Source organism: Sphaeramia orbicularis, chromosome 21 (genome assembly GCF_902148855.1).
Source record: "Sphaeramia orbicularis chromosome 21, fSphaOr1.1, whole genome shotgun sequence".
Taxonomy (NCBI): Eukaryota; Metazoa; Chordata; class Actinopteri; order Kurtiformes; family Apogonidae; genus Sphaeramia; species Sphaeramia orbicularis.
Window position 1 is genome coordinate 51,920,190 of NC_043977.1, and position 19,615 is coordinate 51,939,804.

The following is a 19,615-nucleotide window of genomic DNA, read 5'->3' on the forward strand; positions in this document are numbered from 1 at the left end:
ACATAAATTGTTTAATTATTTACCCTCCCCTGAACTGGACAACACAGATAAAGGGCTGACAAATCACAAAACACTAAGTGTAAAGATGTGAAACGCATTATCAAAGTCTTGTTCTATATGAAAATATGGATCCATATTTTCTCATTTATTTCAGAATTCTTACTTTTCTTATCACTTCCATCCACTTCTTCAGCTCTTTATCGTCACATGTGAAGTGGTAGAATGACAAATGCATATGTTTTATGGACTCAGAGACAGAGACTACTGCAGCAGATTGAAAACAGAGGCATGAACAGAAGCGAACCCACAAACAGAAAGTGGCATCACAGCTTAACAAGCTGACTGAGGTTTGCAGATATTAAGGCAGGCATAGAAGTCAGATTTAGTCCCAATCCCCTTTTTCCTGTCCAGTCATTCATGACCTCAGTCTGTCCCATCCCACCCAGCTCTCTTAAGACCAAAGAGTTCACTCCTCCAGTCTGTCCTGCACTCTACGCTGTGAAAAATCCCCTCCCCCCTTCCAATTAAAGAAAAATATTCCTTATGCATACATGTGTACTTGCCCTTACTACACAAATACTTAATTATTCATTCAGACTTGCGAATCTACGGATCTGTGAGGGTTTATGATCTCAGAGACTGTCTACATCATCGGGATGCAGACACCGGTGAACACAAGTAGCATTCATAAATGGTTAAAGCTGACATAGTTCCCCTGCCTGAATTACATAAACAGTCACCAAAAATCCCAATCCTTGGGCAGCCAGGTGGCTTAGAGGTTTAGGGCGTCGAGCGTGTAAATGTAATGTCCATGGATGGATTCTGATAGGCTTAGTTCTAAATCCTTTACTCTCTCATTTGCTCCAGAATATTTCCTAGTGAGAAATGAAATGAAAAAGTATTTGAAAAACTCTGTCTTTACAAACCACCGAAGATATTAACATGTTCTTTAAAATAGAGGAAAAATAACATTGGAAACAGACAAACTGCATTGACAGAGTGTTTCCTGGAATGAAATTAGACACGGTAAAAAAACTAAGAGGCATTCATTATAGACATGTATATTCAGAACACCACTCCAAATGTGTCATTAGGTAAAGTGACAGTCTCAAAGGAGAGATTCTACTGTTCACATCCAGAGTTTAATGGATCGACTGGAGGAGGCAAGAGAGGAAACAACTGGATAGCCCCCAGCAATGCAAGCACATTTATTTTCTCTCGCGCAAAGCCCATGGGGAGCAATGTCACACTTGTCCTCATTTTCATTTTCTGCAGCTGGATTTAATGGTGACAGAGCACCATATGCAAGACTAGAGCCAACGCTACTATATATACTACGTTGTGAATAACACAACAGGGTGAGTGAAAAGTAACTAGGCATTAGAAATTGCTTATAGAATTTTTAGTATCACTGAAGTCAAGATGAAAACATTTTTTAAACAAACACTAATGGGGATTTCTTATTTTCTTATTGTCTTATTTCTTATTCACAGATTCCAGAGGTTCTCAAGAAGATCCCAGATGACGTCCTTCAGAAGGTTGTTCATTCCATCCCTGGCTGTTTGAGGAAACTGGTTGACGCCACCGCTGCTTACGCTGAAATTTGAAGATTTACTTTCATTTCCCCATGTCCTAAAGAACATGTATCATTTGTTTGAATAAATTTGTAATAGGAATAGTGATTTTCTTACCAATTTTTAATGCCTAGTTACACTGTAAAAAAAAAAGAAAATAAAAAAACGGTATTATTCCGGCAGCAGGGGTGCCGAAAAAATAGTGTAAAATAACAGAAAATAACAATCTCATAAAAATATGGTAATTGTCCATAATTAAAATACAGTTTTTTGCCCTAACTTTACATGATATTTTCCTTTTTTTTCCTTTTTAATTTTTAATAAAGAATATTTTCAAATTACCTGTAAATATTTATATAAATAATTTTCAATGAGACTAAGTTGTACAATCCATTGATAAAAACTGTATTTTGACAGTTTATTAGTGCTTATACATGTTATACATTCACAAAAACACATTTATTCAACATTTTTGTGTGAAACCTCCCATAATTACACAAGATATCTGTCAATTAACAAACAAGTCTTGTTAAACTTATAGAACAAATACTTCTTTAACGGTTAATTGTCAGTAATTTTATCTCATTTTATTTTGTTTATTTTTTTTTTTTTTACAGTATTAAACTGTAAATCAACAGTTTAATCTCATAAATAGAAAAAAAGTGAAATTCTGATACATTTGCAAATGTATTTTAACTGCATTTTTCTGTGAAAAAAGAAAAAAAAAATATTTTAAAAATGTTTAATTTTTTGGTTATTCACAGTTACAGTTTTTTCATGCTATTTTACATTTGACATGTAAAATCACAGTCTATTTTTTTTAATTCCATTGACATTTTCCTGTATCTTAAAAATACAGGAAAAATCTGTAAAATAAACAGCAAAAATTCTGTTAAATTACAGATTTTTTTTACAGTGTACTTTTCACCCACGCTGTATGTTTGTTCGGAGGAACCTTATCAGGTATCAGCCACAAAACAAGCTGTATCACAGTAATGTTAGGTGATTGACTGGACTCCCGATCAATCAGTTTGTCAGTCTTACACTGTTGGGAGGTGATTAGATATGCTGCTGTTATATTTAGAACAGATAAAGGGTGGGAACAAAGTTGATCCATTGACTTGCCATGGACAGGGTGAAAATTCGACTTTTCTCCTTGCAGCGTTAACCTTCACAACAGGGTAACTACACCATCAGCAACCTCACACTTCTGCTTTATGATAGCTGTTACAGTGTAATATCCCAATCTGCATCCTGTTAATATGTCTCTAAGCCAGTGGTTCCCAACCTTTTTTGGCTTGTGACCCCATTTTAACGTCACAAATTTCTGGCGACCCCAGACATTCAAAACAGAGCCTTTTTTTTTGGCAAAATTACTTTGTTTTTGATCATCTAATGGTTTTCTATACTATGTTGCAAATAAACGCTAATTTTAGATGACATTTAGTCTATATAATGTATATTATTATGGACAGAGGCAGAAAAGCCAGAGGTAGATTACAGCACAAAGGGATAATTTGATTTTCCTTGGTCAGGATATGTACAGTCAGTCCAACTTGGATTTACAAGGCTGACAATTAATACTGAAAAAATAATAACTCAAACTATGAATTATGAAAGAACTGCAGCATCTGAAACTGACCACAATGAACATTTGACACATAAACAGTACCACAGTGTTTCAGTTTCAGCTTCAGAGTTTGTCATGTCTTTTATATATTGTGATTGTCTCTGTCAACTCACCATATATTTTTTTATTAGTAAGTTGTTGTTTATTTTTTAAATTTTTATCAATTGCTAGAAATTTCAGGTAACCCCATTTGAATTCCAGGCGACCCTACGTGGGTTCCCGACCCCAAGGTTGAAAAACACTGCTCTAGGTTTAAACGCAACTTCCGCCAAGGAGTCTTAAGGCAAAGCTCAGGAATTGTGCAAATACTGTATAATCTAAAATGGTTGGGTGGTGGTTGCAGAAGGTCCTGGCTCTAAAAGACTTATATTGAACTTCTCATTAAAAATACTAAATAAACATTTTTTATTCATATTTATTTCACTTGGACCCTCCTAAAGGTCTTCTCATGGTCCATCTGCCTGCCAAGTTGGACTTTCAGAACTTCTGTTTAGTCAAATTGCAGACTGATCTCAATAAGTGGCGTTGTATGTCATGCCAGTTCTTAGGGCATTTGGCGTGCTATAGCTATGTATTTTCAACCTTTCGCATGTTATTCAATGCCATTTGATTGTGTGTCAATTTATACCAAGATCTCTGGTTCATATAGTATTGACCCTAACCCCGGGGGCGCTGCTACCAAGCATGGGCCCCACGAAAACATAACTGTTGTGGACCCTACATAAATTGACCAGGGCTTGGGGGGTGTATGTACATGGGGGTGCACTATATAAACATCATCACTTATACTGACAAAACGAAAACAAAAGTTAACATGCATTCACCGTTTACCTCCCGACTTCTACACCTCTCTTCTACAGCGGATCTTACACAAAATTTTCACAAGTTCTATATCCACTGGGCCCCCTCCACTGCTCTATGGATCCCCCACAAAGACTGGGCCCCATGAATTTGTCATGTTAACCCCCCCTTATTGGCACCCCAGCCTAACCCTAACCCTCAGTGCGTGGTATTTGACACACTGATTCAGGTTGGACAGGGGGCTAATAACGGTGTGAACATATACACGGAAAGCTTAAAATGCGTACAGCTAACACACCACTTTTACACGAGTCATGATATCACATTGCAAATTGAATTTTTTTCCCCATAACAGACATCTTGACTGTGGTTGTGATGAATTATCTACACTAACCTGACCCCAACAAGCTGAACATTTCACAGTATCAAGTCAGCTGAAACTACTAGCTAGTGCAGTGTTTTTTAACCTTGGGGTCGGGACCTCATGTGGGGTTGCCTGGAATTCAAATGGGGTCACCTGAAATTTTTAGTAATTGATTAAAAACAAAAAACAAACAAAAAAAAAAAAAATTACAAATAAATAACATATGGTGAGTTGAGAGAGACAATCCCAATCCATAAAAGAAACATAACATAAAACAGAAACAGAAACATAAAACATGACAAACTCTGAGTCTGAAAATGGAGCACTGTGGTTCTGTTTATGTGTCAAATATTCATTGTGGTCAGTTTCAGATGCTGCAGCTCTTTCATAATTCATAGTTTGAGTTCTTGTTTGTCCAGTATTAATTGTCAGTCTGGTAAATCCAAGCTGGACTGACTGTACATATCCTGACCAAGGAAAATCAAATTCTCCCTTTGTGCAGTAATCTACACCTGGCTTTTCTGCCTCTGTCCATAATAATATACATTATATAGACTAAATGTCTAAAATTAACGTTTATTTGCAACATAGTATAGTAAACTATTGTGAAAACAAAAACAAATGAATTTTAGCAAAAAAGAAAAAAGAAAAAGAAAAAAGGCTCAGTTTTGTATGTCTGGGGTCACCAGAAATCTGTGATGTTAAAATGGGGTCACGAGCCAAAAAAGGTTGGGAACCACTGAGCTAGTGTGTGTTATTGTAATACCAAATAGACCCACACGGTGGTACTTCCCTTTGTTTTACTATGATGTACCAGAGTTCAGAGCTCACTTCCTGAGAGTGCAGTGCTGTGTCCACATGGGTACTCTAGTCCTGAGTGGGTGGAGGTTGTGGTTTTCAGACTCTGGTGTTTATATATGGCATATAGATAGAACTATGGATATTTGATATTGTGTGTGTTGTATTACAGTGAAGTCCTGTGGAATAAAGAGTCAATGTGGAATCCACTATTTCATTATCTATTGACTCTCTGAGGTCCAAGATAATTATCTGCCTGCTACTCACCTCTTTCACATAAATTCACACCAAATTGCAGAGCGTTTAGCCTAGATTCACCCATGACCCTTCCACCATACAATCACATCAACAAAGGTCATGCTCCATTATCAGAGCTTAATCAAATGCTAATCATGTCTCTGACCCTTAGTGTGGTGCACCTCATAATATGGATTGTAAAGAGTATTTTTCCTGCAGGTTTACTTAACATTTAAGTGCTTGTAATAACTACGGGCCTTTCTTAAATCAGACAGTTGTAGCTGATACAGAACACTACTGCTGCTACTGAGTCCTTGTTCAGAATGAGACAAATCCACTTTTCAGATCATTGCACTTACTTCCTATGAGTCTAATGACTGACCAAAAAATAACCCTTTTTGTCCACAACATGCCGAACAAATCAGTTCATTTTGCATTGCCTCCTTCCTTCCTCCCTTCCTTGACTTAACCCTATAAATGCCAAACATATCATATTTGATACATGAGTCTTGAAGCCCTCTTACATGATCAGTGTGATATTTTTTTTCTTCATAATCCTGATGTATACAATTAGACACATGCAATACACAAATAATCCACTAGAGGCCTTTCCAGTCACACTAATGATTGTCATTAATGAGGAAGGAGGCAGAACTTTGACAATTTTGACAAGGAATTACCAATATGTTAGACATGTTTGTGTTATATTGTGTTTTTGTTTGTTCAAAAATAATAACATTTGAGCATTCAGACCCGATGTATCAAATATGATACAAAACTGAAACTCATACATGGAAATTGATATTTGAAAAAAAAAAAAAAAAAAGGGGGGGTTGTTCAGAGGGACCAATAAAGGCTCAAGTTTTAAAAAATTGGAATTTTCTGTCAATGATTTAATGGTTCGGACTTTACAGGGTTAATAGTTCAGTGTGTGGTATTTATTGTCATCAAGTGACTAAGTTGCAGTTTCCATCCAACTGAATACTACCATCCTCTAAGGTGGCTGCAAAATCAATGTTTGATTGGTCAATTTTAGACTTTAGTGAAGTATATTGATGTGCCTTAATGCTGGACTTCACCTAATGTCAAATAAACTAAGGAAGGAAGTCAGTTATGAGCTACTACAGAATCACAGTGTAAACAATGGTTTTTACATGAACAGTGTCTGTTCCGTCTATAAATATAAATGATTCTGAGGTAACACACACACAACACTTATTTTTATGTGATTATACATAATTGTGAATATATTCCATTTCTGTAATTAGACCCCTCTCACACACTGCACCTTTAAATGAACTGTAAACCTACATTATGTTTTCTTCTGCTATATGTATATTTTATTTAAGTCAGTATATATATTTAATTCAGCATATCCTGTTTTCACTGGACGCTGGGCATGATCAGGAACATCTCCTTGTCTGATGTAAGTTAGGTCAAGTCTTAAAATAGCAAAGAAAATGTTACTGAGTCTGTTAAGGAACAACATAGTGGAGTTGTTTTTTCGCTGATGTGACAGTTTTGTTGGTAATACAGCTTTCCTGATCGAACCATTAGGACCATATTACCTGAAGGATTTCTTACTGTTAAGCATACCCAAACATCATTGATGGTATAAAAAAAAAAAAAAAAAAAAAAGTCGATGGGATGTGCGTGTCTTAATTCAGATGGTCAAACAACGTTATGAAATGTTAATATTTGCTCTGCCATGTTTTTTCAGCTGCGTTAAAAGTCCCATAAATCATTTAATCAAGTGGAGAAAAGAGACCATCCTGAAACGGGAGCACCACTTGTCCTGCTTTTCATCATTTATCTAACATCACGCCTGCTCTTAAGAAACACAACTAAACATCTACTACCGCTCTGGGGCAAACACCTACAAACGCAATTCCCACAACTTCCTCCACGTGTTTTGGTAGTTTCGGCAAACTTCGTTCCCTCAGGTGAAAGTTTAGGATCTGAGGAAAAGGAGACACTTCCAGACCACTGGGGTTCAGATGGGGCAGATGAGCCTCCAGACATGCCCCTCTGTTCTGTGCTGTCAGTTCTTACCTTTACATCTGATGAGTATCTCCGTGTGTGCTGCGCTGCTCCTGCGCTTTGGTTCATGTTTCAGCACCGCGGACAGCTCCAGCCGGTAAACACAGAAGACGAGAAAAAAAAAAAAAAAAGAGAGAGAGAAACCAACGAATTCAGACCCAGGATCAGTCCAAAAGAGGCAGTTGGAAGTGATCAGACCGCAGCCGACGACAGCGAGTCACTGACACTAGTTTAAGTGTTCGATCAGCTGTTTACTGGTTCGCCGTCTTCCCCGCGACACGCATGATTTCTCAGCCAATGGTGCTCTGTGCGTAAAGACTTGCCCTGCTGGTGCGCCATCTGGGCAGTGAATCCATCCGTTACTAACATTCAGTTTGTAGTCACACAACCAAGTTACCTCTTACTAACCCACATTTTAGGGTTACTTTCTATTAAAAACCGATTATTTAAGTTAAACAAACAAACAAACAAAAAAAAAAACAAAAAACGAGCAGTTCGGATCATACATAAGGTTGGATTTCTAGAACACACTCATAATCTCTTTATTCAGTCAAAACTATTAAAAATCCATGATCTTGTAAAATATTATACAGCAATAATCGTATTTAACCCTCCGGTATCCCGTCCAACAAGGCCCTTACTAAGCACCAAGTGTGCCTTTTTGGCACACGTGGAATAATGTCAAAAAAAATTTTCATACAGTTTGGTTTTAATTGTTTTACATTTCTTTCTATTTCATCAACTTGAGCCGTAAATAAAAATACCAAATACTCAATAATAGCCACATTTTTAACCCTTTAAATGCCGTGTTTGTAATGTAAACAAACAATTTTTATTTTTTTTTTGGATGCAAAAAACACTTTTTTTTTTTTTTTTTTTTTTTCAGTATACTACATAAAAAGTGGATCACATATTATTTGATTTTTGCAGCCTGGCGTATGTCAATGATTAACTCCAACACTGGTTAATTTGCATCATTATTTTTGGCGCTAGGTCAAATGTACAAAAATACCGGCATCTGTCACCAAGTGTGCATAAAATGCACACCTTTAAATCAAACTATTAAATATTATGTATTGATTTATTTTTCTGCTCTAATTTGATTTTATTTTTGCAAATCAAGGTCAGCCCTAATCAGACATGTCAAATGGAAGAAATAGTGCATTTTAGGCACACTTGGGAGACAGATGCTTGTCTTGTAATTTTCTTTCGTTTACAATGTGCAAATTTTAGTTGGTGGCCAGAATTTTAAAGATCATGCAAAAATGAACAACTTTGGGATTCTAACCTTATTTAAATTGTGAAAAATAATATGAAGTTTTTCAAAACGAAGTGCAAAGTGTGAATAAAAGGCGCACCCAGATACCAGAGGGTTAAAGCATTCAACAAATTACTACCAAGTAATATACAGAAAAACTTCACAATTCGGGAGAGTACTCATAATTTGAGAGGCTTTGGAGATTTCACATTACCCAAATTTCAAACCACTCGTAAACATTTTTGTGTGTCTGTATGTGGAGTGAAACTTTGGAACAGTCTGGACATCCAACACAAGCAATGCCAAAATATCCACCGATTTAAACTGTTATACAAAACTATGGTCTGGTCCCAGTATAAAGATGGAGGGTCTTAATACTGATGTTACATCAGTATTCTGTCTTATATGTTCATGTGTGCTTGTTGTTCCTCATCTAGTTGGTCTGTGTTGTCCATTACCATCTGATATTGTTCTTACCATTGCTGGTATGTGCTGCCCTTTACCATTCGTGCTGTTGTAGTTTTTTGGGGGTTTTTTCTTACCATTGTTGGTATGTAATTATTGCTGTTCTTTACCACTTGTGGTATTTCAGTTTTTTTGTTTTTACCATTGTTGGTATGTAATTATTATCATGTAAGTTAACGGTTAACTGTTACCTGTGGTAACACCACCAGGAATGTACTTTGTTTCTATTTTTTTTACACACATTTTGGTTATGCAGTGTAAATACTGTCAAATGAGTTCATTCTAATTTGGTTTAGGCCTGTTTTGTTCATTGTTCTGGCTTGAATTCAAAGGACAGGAGTGAGTATTTAAAATGTTATTATGTTAAGTTATTTGATGATGAGAATGGGGGTGGGATTAAATAAGTTTTTCTTCTTACCACTCCTTTTTGAGTATAGATGATTTTTTTTTGTTTGTTTTTTTTTTAATTTTGAATTTGCATGTATTCTGTAAATGCTCGAAATAAACAAACAAACGAATGAATGAATGAATGAATGAATAAAAAACAGGTTCGTTTTTGGTAAAATTCCAGGTCCATTTTGCAAAGCTCAATGGCTCAATGAAAAAGTCTCTTGGATTTCTGATCTCTAATTTGATTTTCTGTCACTCTCAGAAGCTGTCACCACATTTAGAAATTCAGTGTCTTATTCACTGTGAGATGTGCTCAGTTGACTAAAAACATGAAATTGCTGAGACTTAAAGCTCAGTTTAGTGTCAGCAAAGTGTTCAGAGAACGCAAACCTCCGCCAAGCACCCTGAACGGTGTGCATGTGTGGATTGACTATTTCTTTTTAAATTAAACAGTTTCAAGGTTGTTCCATACAGCAGAAAATGTTGAAGCCAATCATGTCTATGTCAAATTATTATAAATTCCAATCAATATTTGTTGAGTTATAATGAAAAATGTGTGGTAAATGGGATTTTCAATGTTAAACTGAAATGTCCACAGAGTCCACATTCCACAGTGGATGTGGACAATTTTGTGCCAGATACAAGATATTGTTATAAGCTACGGGTGGATCAAATTGGAGGCTAATTGGAATCGTTTTGAATTTTTTATGAATTTTCAAAAATTGCTCAATGATGAGAGAAAGGGAAATTTGATATTTTGTGACCTTGCTGTGACCTTGAACTTTGGCCTACTTGGCCCAAAATTTAAAGGGTTTGTCCCAGGGCCTAGGCCTATCTGTGGGTAAAATTTGGTAAAGATGATTGTAATAGTTTTCCCATAAAGTTGCTAACAAACAAACATGCAAACAAACAAACACGCAAACAAACACACAAAGCAAAGTGATCACAATACCTCCTGGCAGAGGTAAAAATGTCAGTAGATCACCATCCCATCATCAACATCTTCAATTTTTCACACTCACTGCACACAAATTGTAAATGCAGCAACACTAAGAGATGGCAAATTATAAGTATCACGATGCATTACAATAGCAATGTATCATATTATATATCACATTACTTTTATTATTATATCACTTACTAAACTAATTCTTCTATGTAATGACACTTATTAAGTATTTTTGGTTGGGTTTCATAGTGAATAGGTCTTCCTGCAATGAGTATATTTAATTCATGAGCACTATTCAACTATTCTAGCGTTGTTCCTGATATCTGCCAGAGCCATCCGCCCAGCTTGGGGGTTAGTGCCTCCAGTGCCCCGATCAGTGCTGGAACCGCTGTTGCCTTCACACAACACATTTTCTTTATCTCCTCTTTCAGCCCTTGGTATTTCTTGAGCTTCTTGTGTTCTTTCCTCCTAATGTTGCTGTTCCTATCACTTGGGATCTTCCTGATGTTGCTATCACTTGGGATATATATCATCATGATTAATCTGACTTAAACTTTTAATGCCATTAACTCATCTGAAGCACAAAATGACTTTGAACGTCTCTGTCAATGCATTTCAGGCAGTTTGTCCAAATAGAGTTTCCATCACACATGTGCGAATGGGCACTTGATCCGGTAGTGACAGGCAGCAGAACCAGCCCATAAAGACTGAAGACACCAAACAACACATTGGTCCTCTCAATGGGAAATTTGAGTAAAAAAAAAAACAAGATGGAAAAGTCGACGAACAAAGTATTATGCACACTCTGCAGGAAGGAGCCTTCTTTTCACCGAAGCACTTCCAGCTTAAAATAGTACATATCTCACCACTCCTGCAACCACTGTTCTGTGTGAGAGACTGTTCTCAGTTGCAAGCAACATTGTAAATAAGAAGCGGTCAACTCTCCTCTCAGACAATGTCATCAAGTTAGTTTGTCTTAGTAGCAGCTGAAAGAAGAGTAACAGGGCCACATTAATTGTTTCAAGTTGTTTGTTGAAACTTTTGAAGGTGTTTATTGAAAACATTAAGTTCATATATTTTCCCTTCTTTCTTGAGTCTGTTTGCTCATGCAAAAGGAAATGTGATTAACATAGATTAAAAATGAATATTTAATCATGATTAATTAAAATTAATCCACAGCAACTCTGTAGCTAATCTGATTAAGAATATATATATATATATATATATACATATATATATATATATATGTGTGTGTGTGTGTGTGTGCGTGCGTGCGTGCATGTGTGTGTGTCCTTCCACATCATGTCCGTGTCCTTTCATCCTGATAAGACATTCTGGATACATAGGACTAAAGAATAAAGTTTCCAATCTAAGTCTTTTAACTTTCCATGACAATGTAATGTCAGACTTGTGGATATTTAGCTCAAGTGTCAATCATGTGTGTCATTGTGAACCAGTGGTGTCAGTCCCCTGTTGTTGTCATGTCTGCTCCCGGACTGTGTCTGGATTTGTCTGTCTTTTCTGTTTTGTCTGTCATTTCCTGTTTTATTTTGTTAAGTTTCCCTCATGTGTCATGTATGATGTCTTTACTTCCCCTCCCTCATTGTTTTACCTGCTCTGATTACCTGACTCCACCCTGATGTGTTCCACCTGTGTCTAATTGTCTTCCCGCCCTCTTGTGTATTTAAACCCTGTGTCTTCCCCTGTTTCTCTGCCAGTTTGTGTTCTACACTTGTGTGTTCACTTACCAGTGTTTTGTATCCTGTCAGTCTTTCTGCCTGTTTTGACTCGTTTCGTCCTTCGACCACCGATTCTGCCCGTTCCTGTTCTGCCTACTCCCTTCGATACCTCAGCCTCCACCGATTACCTGTGCTTCGACCCTACGCCTGGATTACTGACCGTGAGTTTTTGCCTGTCCCCCATGTACCGTTGCCTTATGATCTGCTTCTCCGTGTATGACCTGGCCTGTTTTTTGACCTCCCTTTGTTTGTCCCTAGTTGGGGTTCCGTTGGGGTTTTCCTGGCTCGGCCACGCTGGTCGCCAGCTGATTCTACTCGCGACCCAGACGTCAACCCCCGGACTCAGTGGCATCACAGATTTATTAAGTATTCTGTGTTGTGTTTTTCCCATTGTTGGTGTTTAATAAACACACTCGACTTGACGTCTGTTTTGTGGTCTTGCTTTTGGGTTCAGCCTTTGTACTCAGCCTGTTACAGTTGTCACCAAACATTCTTCTAATGTTTACAACAGTTAAACTAGTGGTTCAGAAGGGTAGATTTTTTAGCTTTGACGGACAGATTAGTGACATGGTTGGTGAGTTTGGTTAATTTGACCTTTGGTGTTGATAATATAAAGAAGAAAAGAGAAAAAAAAAAAAAGTTTTCACAAAATGTTTATGTACATTTTTTTTGTATGGATGTGTGGATTAAATCTCTATTGTCTGTTGCTTTTGCTGCTGCTCTCTTTGCTAGGACACTCGTGCAAAAAATGTTTAATCTCAACGAGGTTTTTTTTTTTTTTTTTTTTAACTGGTTAAATTATGGTTAAAAAACATACAAATAAAATCATTCCTGCTTTTGGTATTTTTGGTTTAAATGTGTGATGTTAAAAATTCCTGCTTATAGTTTTAACCATCTTCCACCACCAGATCAATTTCTGTTCAAATCGCTCCAATTTTTAATTCTGAGGATTCTTGTCTTGTTTCAAACTCCAGCCTAACATCCACAACTTCCAATAATATCAAGATTATTAAGAAAAAAAATGTTCTAAACAGTCAACAATCAAAGCAATAACTTCCTCAGTTACTGTCTGTACGGTTTCCTTTCTACCTTATCAGTCTGCACTATTAATATTTACAGATCAAATGCGTTCTTCAATAAAGGTCATGTAACTGTAGCCATTTTTATTGATTTTGTTGAGCCTTTGGGACTGAGGATATCAGTTTCTGCTGTATTAACTCATTTCCACTGTCCTCTTCTCTGGTCAGGAGGTTCTCTTCATATCTAACCAGCCCCAGTCATCTAAAACCATGCACTAAAGATCTTTTCACTTAAGCTGAAATTTAGGCATTCCACAAGGTAGCATTTTGGGTCCTTTGGCTTTCTCTTGTGTATATTAATGATATTCAGAATATGTGGATATGTTCTCTTTATCTACTGTATGCCAATGACGCTGCTATTTTTCTTAGTTATTCAAACCTTTATGTCATAAACTCAAAAGTTGTCTCAGAGTTTCACTGCTTACATGACGGGTTAACATCTAGTTATCATTGTAAAGAAAACTCAATCTGCCAAATTCAAGAATGGATTGCGTATATTAATATTGCTGAGAATTGCAGTTATTTTACTTCACATGCTCTGTTTTAAGGGCCCTTCCACAACAGAATGTGCACCAATGATACACGAGCTGCCAATAGGCCCATAAGTGTTTGCACTGTAGTGTGATAGACCTTAAAACTGCATCTGATAAGGAGGGATTTTCTCCACGTAAACATTCAAATTACATGTCTTTACTTAGAAGAGATTCACACACACCTCAGTATGATCAAAAGCTAATGTCTTGTATTTCTCACCTTTTGCTTCTTAAGCATTTTACAAAATCCATGACACAATCTGCTGAAATTTTCATCAGGATATGGTACAAAAATTTAACTCAGGTTAGTCTGATATGTACTTTTTAATGCAGGGGTGTCAAACTCATTTTAGTTCAAGGGCCATATTCGGCCCAATATGATCTGAAGTGGGCCGGACCAGAAACATAATAACAGTGAAAAAAGTATAATTCCATTAAGAAAATATTTACATCTATAAAGTTTCCTTTAAAGTGTGAATAACATGAACATGAATTACAAATGACAGATCTGTTGTGTAGGACTAGATGTTACTATCCCTTCTTGCACAGTGGATCTACAAATACAAGTAACAGGCAGAATATACACTACAAACAATAAGTTAAGGGTATTTCTTCTCTTCCTTACTTTTTTTTTTGTTGTCATTTTTGCCATTTGTAAATAAAACTATGTCTGGTCACTAAAAGAATATGTTTCAATTCAATTCACGCACAAAAAAGTAAAAAGCACTGTGCAAGAATCCCAACTGAAAAAAACAGCCCTAAAATTAAAAATATCCTTAACTCTTTGTTTTATAGTGTAGTTAAAATTGCACTTCTTTTAAGACATTTCAGGTTGTTCATATTTGCTCAGGTTATTCTCATTTTTTGTTAAAGAATAGTTTGTAAAGGTAAACATTTTTTTATGGAATTTTACTTTTTTTGCACTGAAACAAAAGACCATTTTACACAGAGATTCCGGAAAAAGTGAGACAGTGATCCCGCCTTTTTCCACAACTGACTGATTTCCACAGCCAAACCAAAGGAGTAACAGAGGTGAGACAGGCTGGACTTTTACACAGCAGATCTGCGTTCAGGAATCAAAGGGGCGGTGATGCAGTACAGTGTATAGTGTAACGTATAACTTGAGCGTTGGAAATACCCCTAACATAGCGGTGTTGCTAACCTCTCCAGAGTCTTTCACCATTCCACAAATGTTAGCATGGATAGAATCCTCCGCCCGAAGTGACAACAGCTTGTGGATCTCGGCGTTTCCCCAGTTCCACATCTTTCTGGTCACATTGATATGTTTGTTTACTGTACACGGCTCACCCTCATTTTAAAATCACGCCGGCGGGTGGGGTCGCACATGCAATATGTCAACAAAACGTCACACTTTGGTTGCAAAACAAGAGGTGTTTCTTTTACATAGCATTCCGGAATCATGATTCCACCATTATCACGGCTCTGTTAGTACCTCCAGAGGTGTTACAGAGCTGTGACAGAGGTGGGACCAAATGATCCACCCATTTCATTTACACAGACGTCATTCCAGATTAAAGGTGAGATATTCCTGGAACAAAAGTGCTGTGTAAAAGGGCCTAAAGAGAAAAATTTGGAGGTATCATAATTTACAGGTTATTATGATAGTATTTTACTGGTCCAATCCACTTGAGATCATATTGGTCTGTATGTGGCCCCTGAACTAAAATGATTTGAAATCCTTGATTGTTAATATGTTCTGTGTAATCTTTGCATTTTACAAATTCATCCCACAGGCTGGGTTGGACCCTCTGACTGGGCGGTTTTGGCCCCCGGGCCGTATGTTTGACGTAATGTTGTTCAGATGTCACTGAATGTGTTGAATTAAACATTAGCAGCAGTGTTCTTTTTGGTGCTCACAGCTGTCAGCAGCATCACAGCAGCTGAAGTCTCTAAAGTGCAGAGCAGCAGTAATTCAAAAAGAGAAAAATATTTTCACACTCAAATTCTAGGTTTGACAATGGGAACTCTTTTCAGTACAGCAGCATGACCTCCATTAGCACTGTGTGGACACTTTTATATGGATGATTCACCCCCCTAATCTATGACTAAAGATATCAACTTTGACATCTATCTATCTATCTATCTATCTATCTATCTATCTATCTATCTATCTATCTATCTATCTATCTATCTATCTATCTATCTATCTATCTATCTATCTATCTATCTATCTATCTATCTATCTATCTATCTATCTATCTATCTATCTATCTGTACATTGTCCAACATTGGGCAAATTTTAAGAAAGTCCCTCCCAACATTGCATTCCTAACACTAGAAAGAGATGAGACTGGGTCTTGGTGTCCATGACCTCTGGTTTTACCTCATGTCATTTGATCCTTGAGTTTAAACAAGTGTTTGGGCAAAAATGTGCCGACACCATGTCAGTCTGTTCTTGTAATATTCCATTTCACAAGTAACAACTAACCAGATGAATGAGCAAACCTTCCTCTATTTTTTTTTTACATTTTTATTAGTTTTTAACTGTCGCCTGTAAATGTCACAACGGGGGAAATGAGAGGACTCAAATGCACAGTACTGAAGGGAAAAAAAATACAAGTTTATTTAACAAAAAATGAAAACTAAACAATGGAAAACACAGAACCGGGGACAGAGTCCGTAGAGGAAGATGGCAGAAATGTCCGGGTTATGGAGTGGAATGAAGAGGAATGGACCAGCGCTGCATGGCTGCAAACCTAATCCTTAAATACACTCAAAAACTGAAACGTTGACTTTAATTAAATTTATTTTGTCAACAGGTTCCACGTAAATGTATTATGTTAGTTGAAAGAAAAAATGTTAAGTTCATCTAACTTAATTTTAGATGAACTTAACATTTTTGCTTTCAACTAACATAATACATTTACGTGGAACCTGTTGACAAAATAAATTTAATTAAAGTCAACGTTTCAGTTTTTTGAATGTAGGCTGGAGGTAATTGGCTGCAGCCACGCAGCGCCAGCAGGTGAGTCAGATACTGATTAACTGAGGAGATGAGGAGAGGGAGGAGCTGATGGCCACACAGGTACAGATCCTGACAGTAAATAAGGTCAGTTGATTGATCGGTCTGTCTATCTATCTATCTATCTATCTATCTATCTATCTATCTATCTATCTATCTATCTATCTATCTATCTATCTATCTATCTATCTATCTATCTATCTATAAAAAAGAGTGAAAAGGAGGACTCCAGCTCCTTGAGTCAGTATGTGCTGGTCCTCTATGAATTCAGTCATTTCTCCAATGACAGTTACTTGCACATAAAAAGGGCCTGATTCCTTAATTTCAGTATACAATGTATTATATCAGTATCAATGCAAATCATGTATCCTATTTTCTAGACAGCTCGAGCAGTGTGGGTGTGTTATTCATTACATTTTATATTTTGGTCTCACACCACTTTAGAAGCCATTGTAAGCTACACAGTGCTTTTGTGGATCTGTCCTTGTGTTTGTATTTCCATTGATAAATACGGTGAGGAATGAACCATATGAATATACCGCATTCATTAAATCATATGAATCAATTTGAGTCATTCTTATCAAAGCACTACTTCAGCGACTCAGCTCAACCTGAATTTTTCTTTCTAACATCAGCCCATTTCTTACACCCATACAGTCTATCAACAGTTTCCAGCTGTCTACCAATTTAGTTCTTCCCTAAATAGAAACCACTGTGCCATTAGGAAAACTTTACAATGGTGGCTGTAAAATCCATGGCAACAGTTCCTCTTAGAATCACACTGTACCATGTAGTCACATTCCTGCCTTTTCAGAACCACTGAATATTCTAGCTGTTCCATTCCACTTTTGGATCCAACACAATAATTCATCTCTAAAGCACAATTTCCAGATGTTTCTGAAATGGAAATTAGGCACCAAGGGGTTTCAACACAATCATGATGATTATTACACTGGTCTACAAGTAAAAGGCTTCCAGAATAAAAGTAATGAAATTTTACCACGTGTGAGTCACTGATAAAAAAAAAAAAAAATCCAGTCCTAAATGCTGGTTGGCTGAAGTTTCTAAGATACAGTCTTGGGTCAAAATGTGACATTTGAGAATTAACAAGAGAATGGGAGTTACTCAAAAGGAATATGAGTCTCAGAGCTACCAGATCTACTTCAAAAGACTGTCTGTACATGACAATACATTTACTTTACAGGTTCTATCTTGTGCAGGGGTGTCAAACTCATTTTAGTTCAGGGGCCACATTAAGCCAAATTTGATCTGAAGTGGACTGGACCAGTGAAATAATAACATAATAATATATAAATAATGTCAACTCCAAACTTTCCTCTATGTTGTAGAGCGAAAAAAGTAAAATTATGAGGTGAAAATGTTTAAATTTACCAACTATCCTTTAAAACAATGCAAATAACATAAACAAAATGAAATTTCTTAAGAAAACTAAGTGCACTTTTTACAATATTATGTGTCAGTTTATCATTTACACATGTAAACTTACAGATCACAGTGGATAAACAAATACACAAAACATTTAATAACAAAATGTTCATATTTGTTCAGGTTATTTGAGTTTTTGTGAAATGATTGTTTTAGTGTAAATACAGTAAAATGACATGAAAATGTTTACATTTACAGAAAGATAAAATTGGAGTTGTGAGTATTTAGAGGTTATTATGATAGTATTTAACTGATTCGACCCACTTGAGATTAAATTGGTCTATATGTGGAACCTGAACTAAAATGATTAATATCTGCAGTGTAATTTTTGCATTTCACAAATTCATCCCACGGGTCAGACAGGACCCTTTGAAGGGCCAGATTTGGTCCCCAGGCCACATGTTTGAGACCTCTGACCTAGTGGAATGTTAAGGGTTAGTGATATTCTGTTGTATTTTTGTAGTTTTTCTTTTCTCTTCTATGTATGGGTTTGTTTTTCTCTGTCCCTCTCTCTCCCTGCAGATTGTGTTTTGAGTGAGGATGAGTTGCAGGTGTGGTGCTGGAGGGCTCTGTGCTGTTTGGTTCCTCAGCGGTGAGCGGGAAAATATAAAGCTGAATCACCCTCCTTCCTGTGGACTCCTCTCTTCCCATCCCCCTCATTTGCCCAGAAACCTGTCATTTTGTTTGGATAGCTTCTTTTTGTGGTAAAAGTCAAAAGGCAGGACTCTTTCCTTTGTTTAAGTTTTCTCCTGTTCCTTGGTTCCTGTTCCTTTCTTTTTAAGAACCGGATCCCAGTATCTTGATTCTTTGGAATCCTTGGCCTGCCTGCTTAATGATTCTGCTTATCGATTCCTCCTTTGTTGCGCACGCACGATGACGTCACGCAAACGCTGCATACTTTTGGTCAGAACGTAGCCAACATGGCGTTGAGGCAGAAGCGGTCTAAAAAGACGACACCAGGTCCACTGGAACACTGGCAAAGCTTCCATGTCTTCAAAAGGGTGGAATCCCTCCAATCTGCTCAAACATTTGTCCACAGCATGTGATTCATTTGATTTGCTAATTAGTGGCACTTGTGAATCTAGTGGCAAAGTGAACGCCGGGCCCAGTTCTGATTCTGGTGCAGGCAACAAACATCGTATCCCCTCAAATACAACTTTCTGAAGGTAGGGGAAAGGAAATGAGGTGCATAACAAAGGGAGACGGGAAGAGTCGAACTGGTTCCATGTAGTGGAAATGCAGCAATAGAGGAATTAGTAAAGCACCTTTAGTTTCACTTTCACTGTACGCCCCCCCTCCGAACTGGGCCTGGCATCATCTATTATTTGT

The 19,615-nt window shown here is 37.0% G+C and overlaps 1 protein-coding gene across 1 annotated transcript in view; it reads right to left on the reverse strand.

The window, feature by feature from the left end:
- The window catches only part of LOC115411906 (inactive dipeptidyl peptidase 10-like), a 339,606-nt gene extending 331,854 nt beyond the window's left edge, over nt 1-7,752 (reverse strand). The window contains exon 1 of the mRNA XM_030124184.1: nt 7,457-7,752. Within this exon, the coding sequence (XP_029980044.1) occupies nt 7,457-7,513 (57 nt within the window). The 5' untranslated portion in view covers nt 7,514-7,752. The remainder of the gene's footprint in view (nt 1-7,456) is intronic.
- Between the last annotated feature and the right edge of the window lie 11,863 nt (nt 7,753-19,615).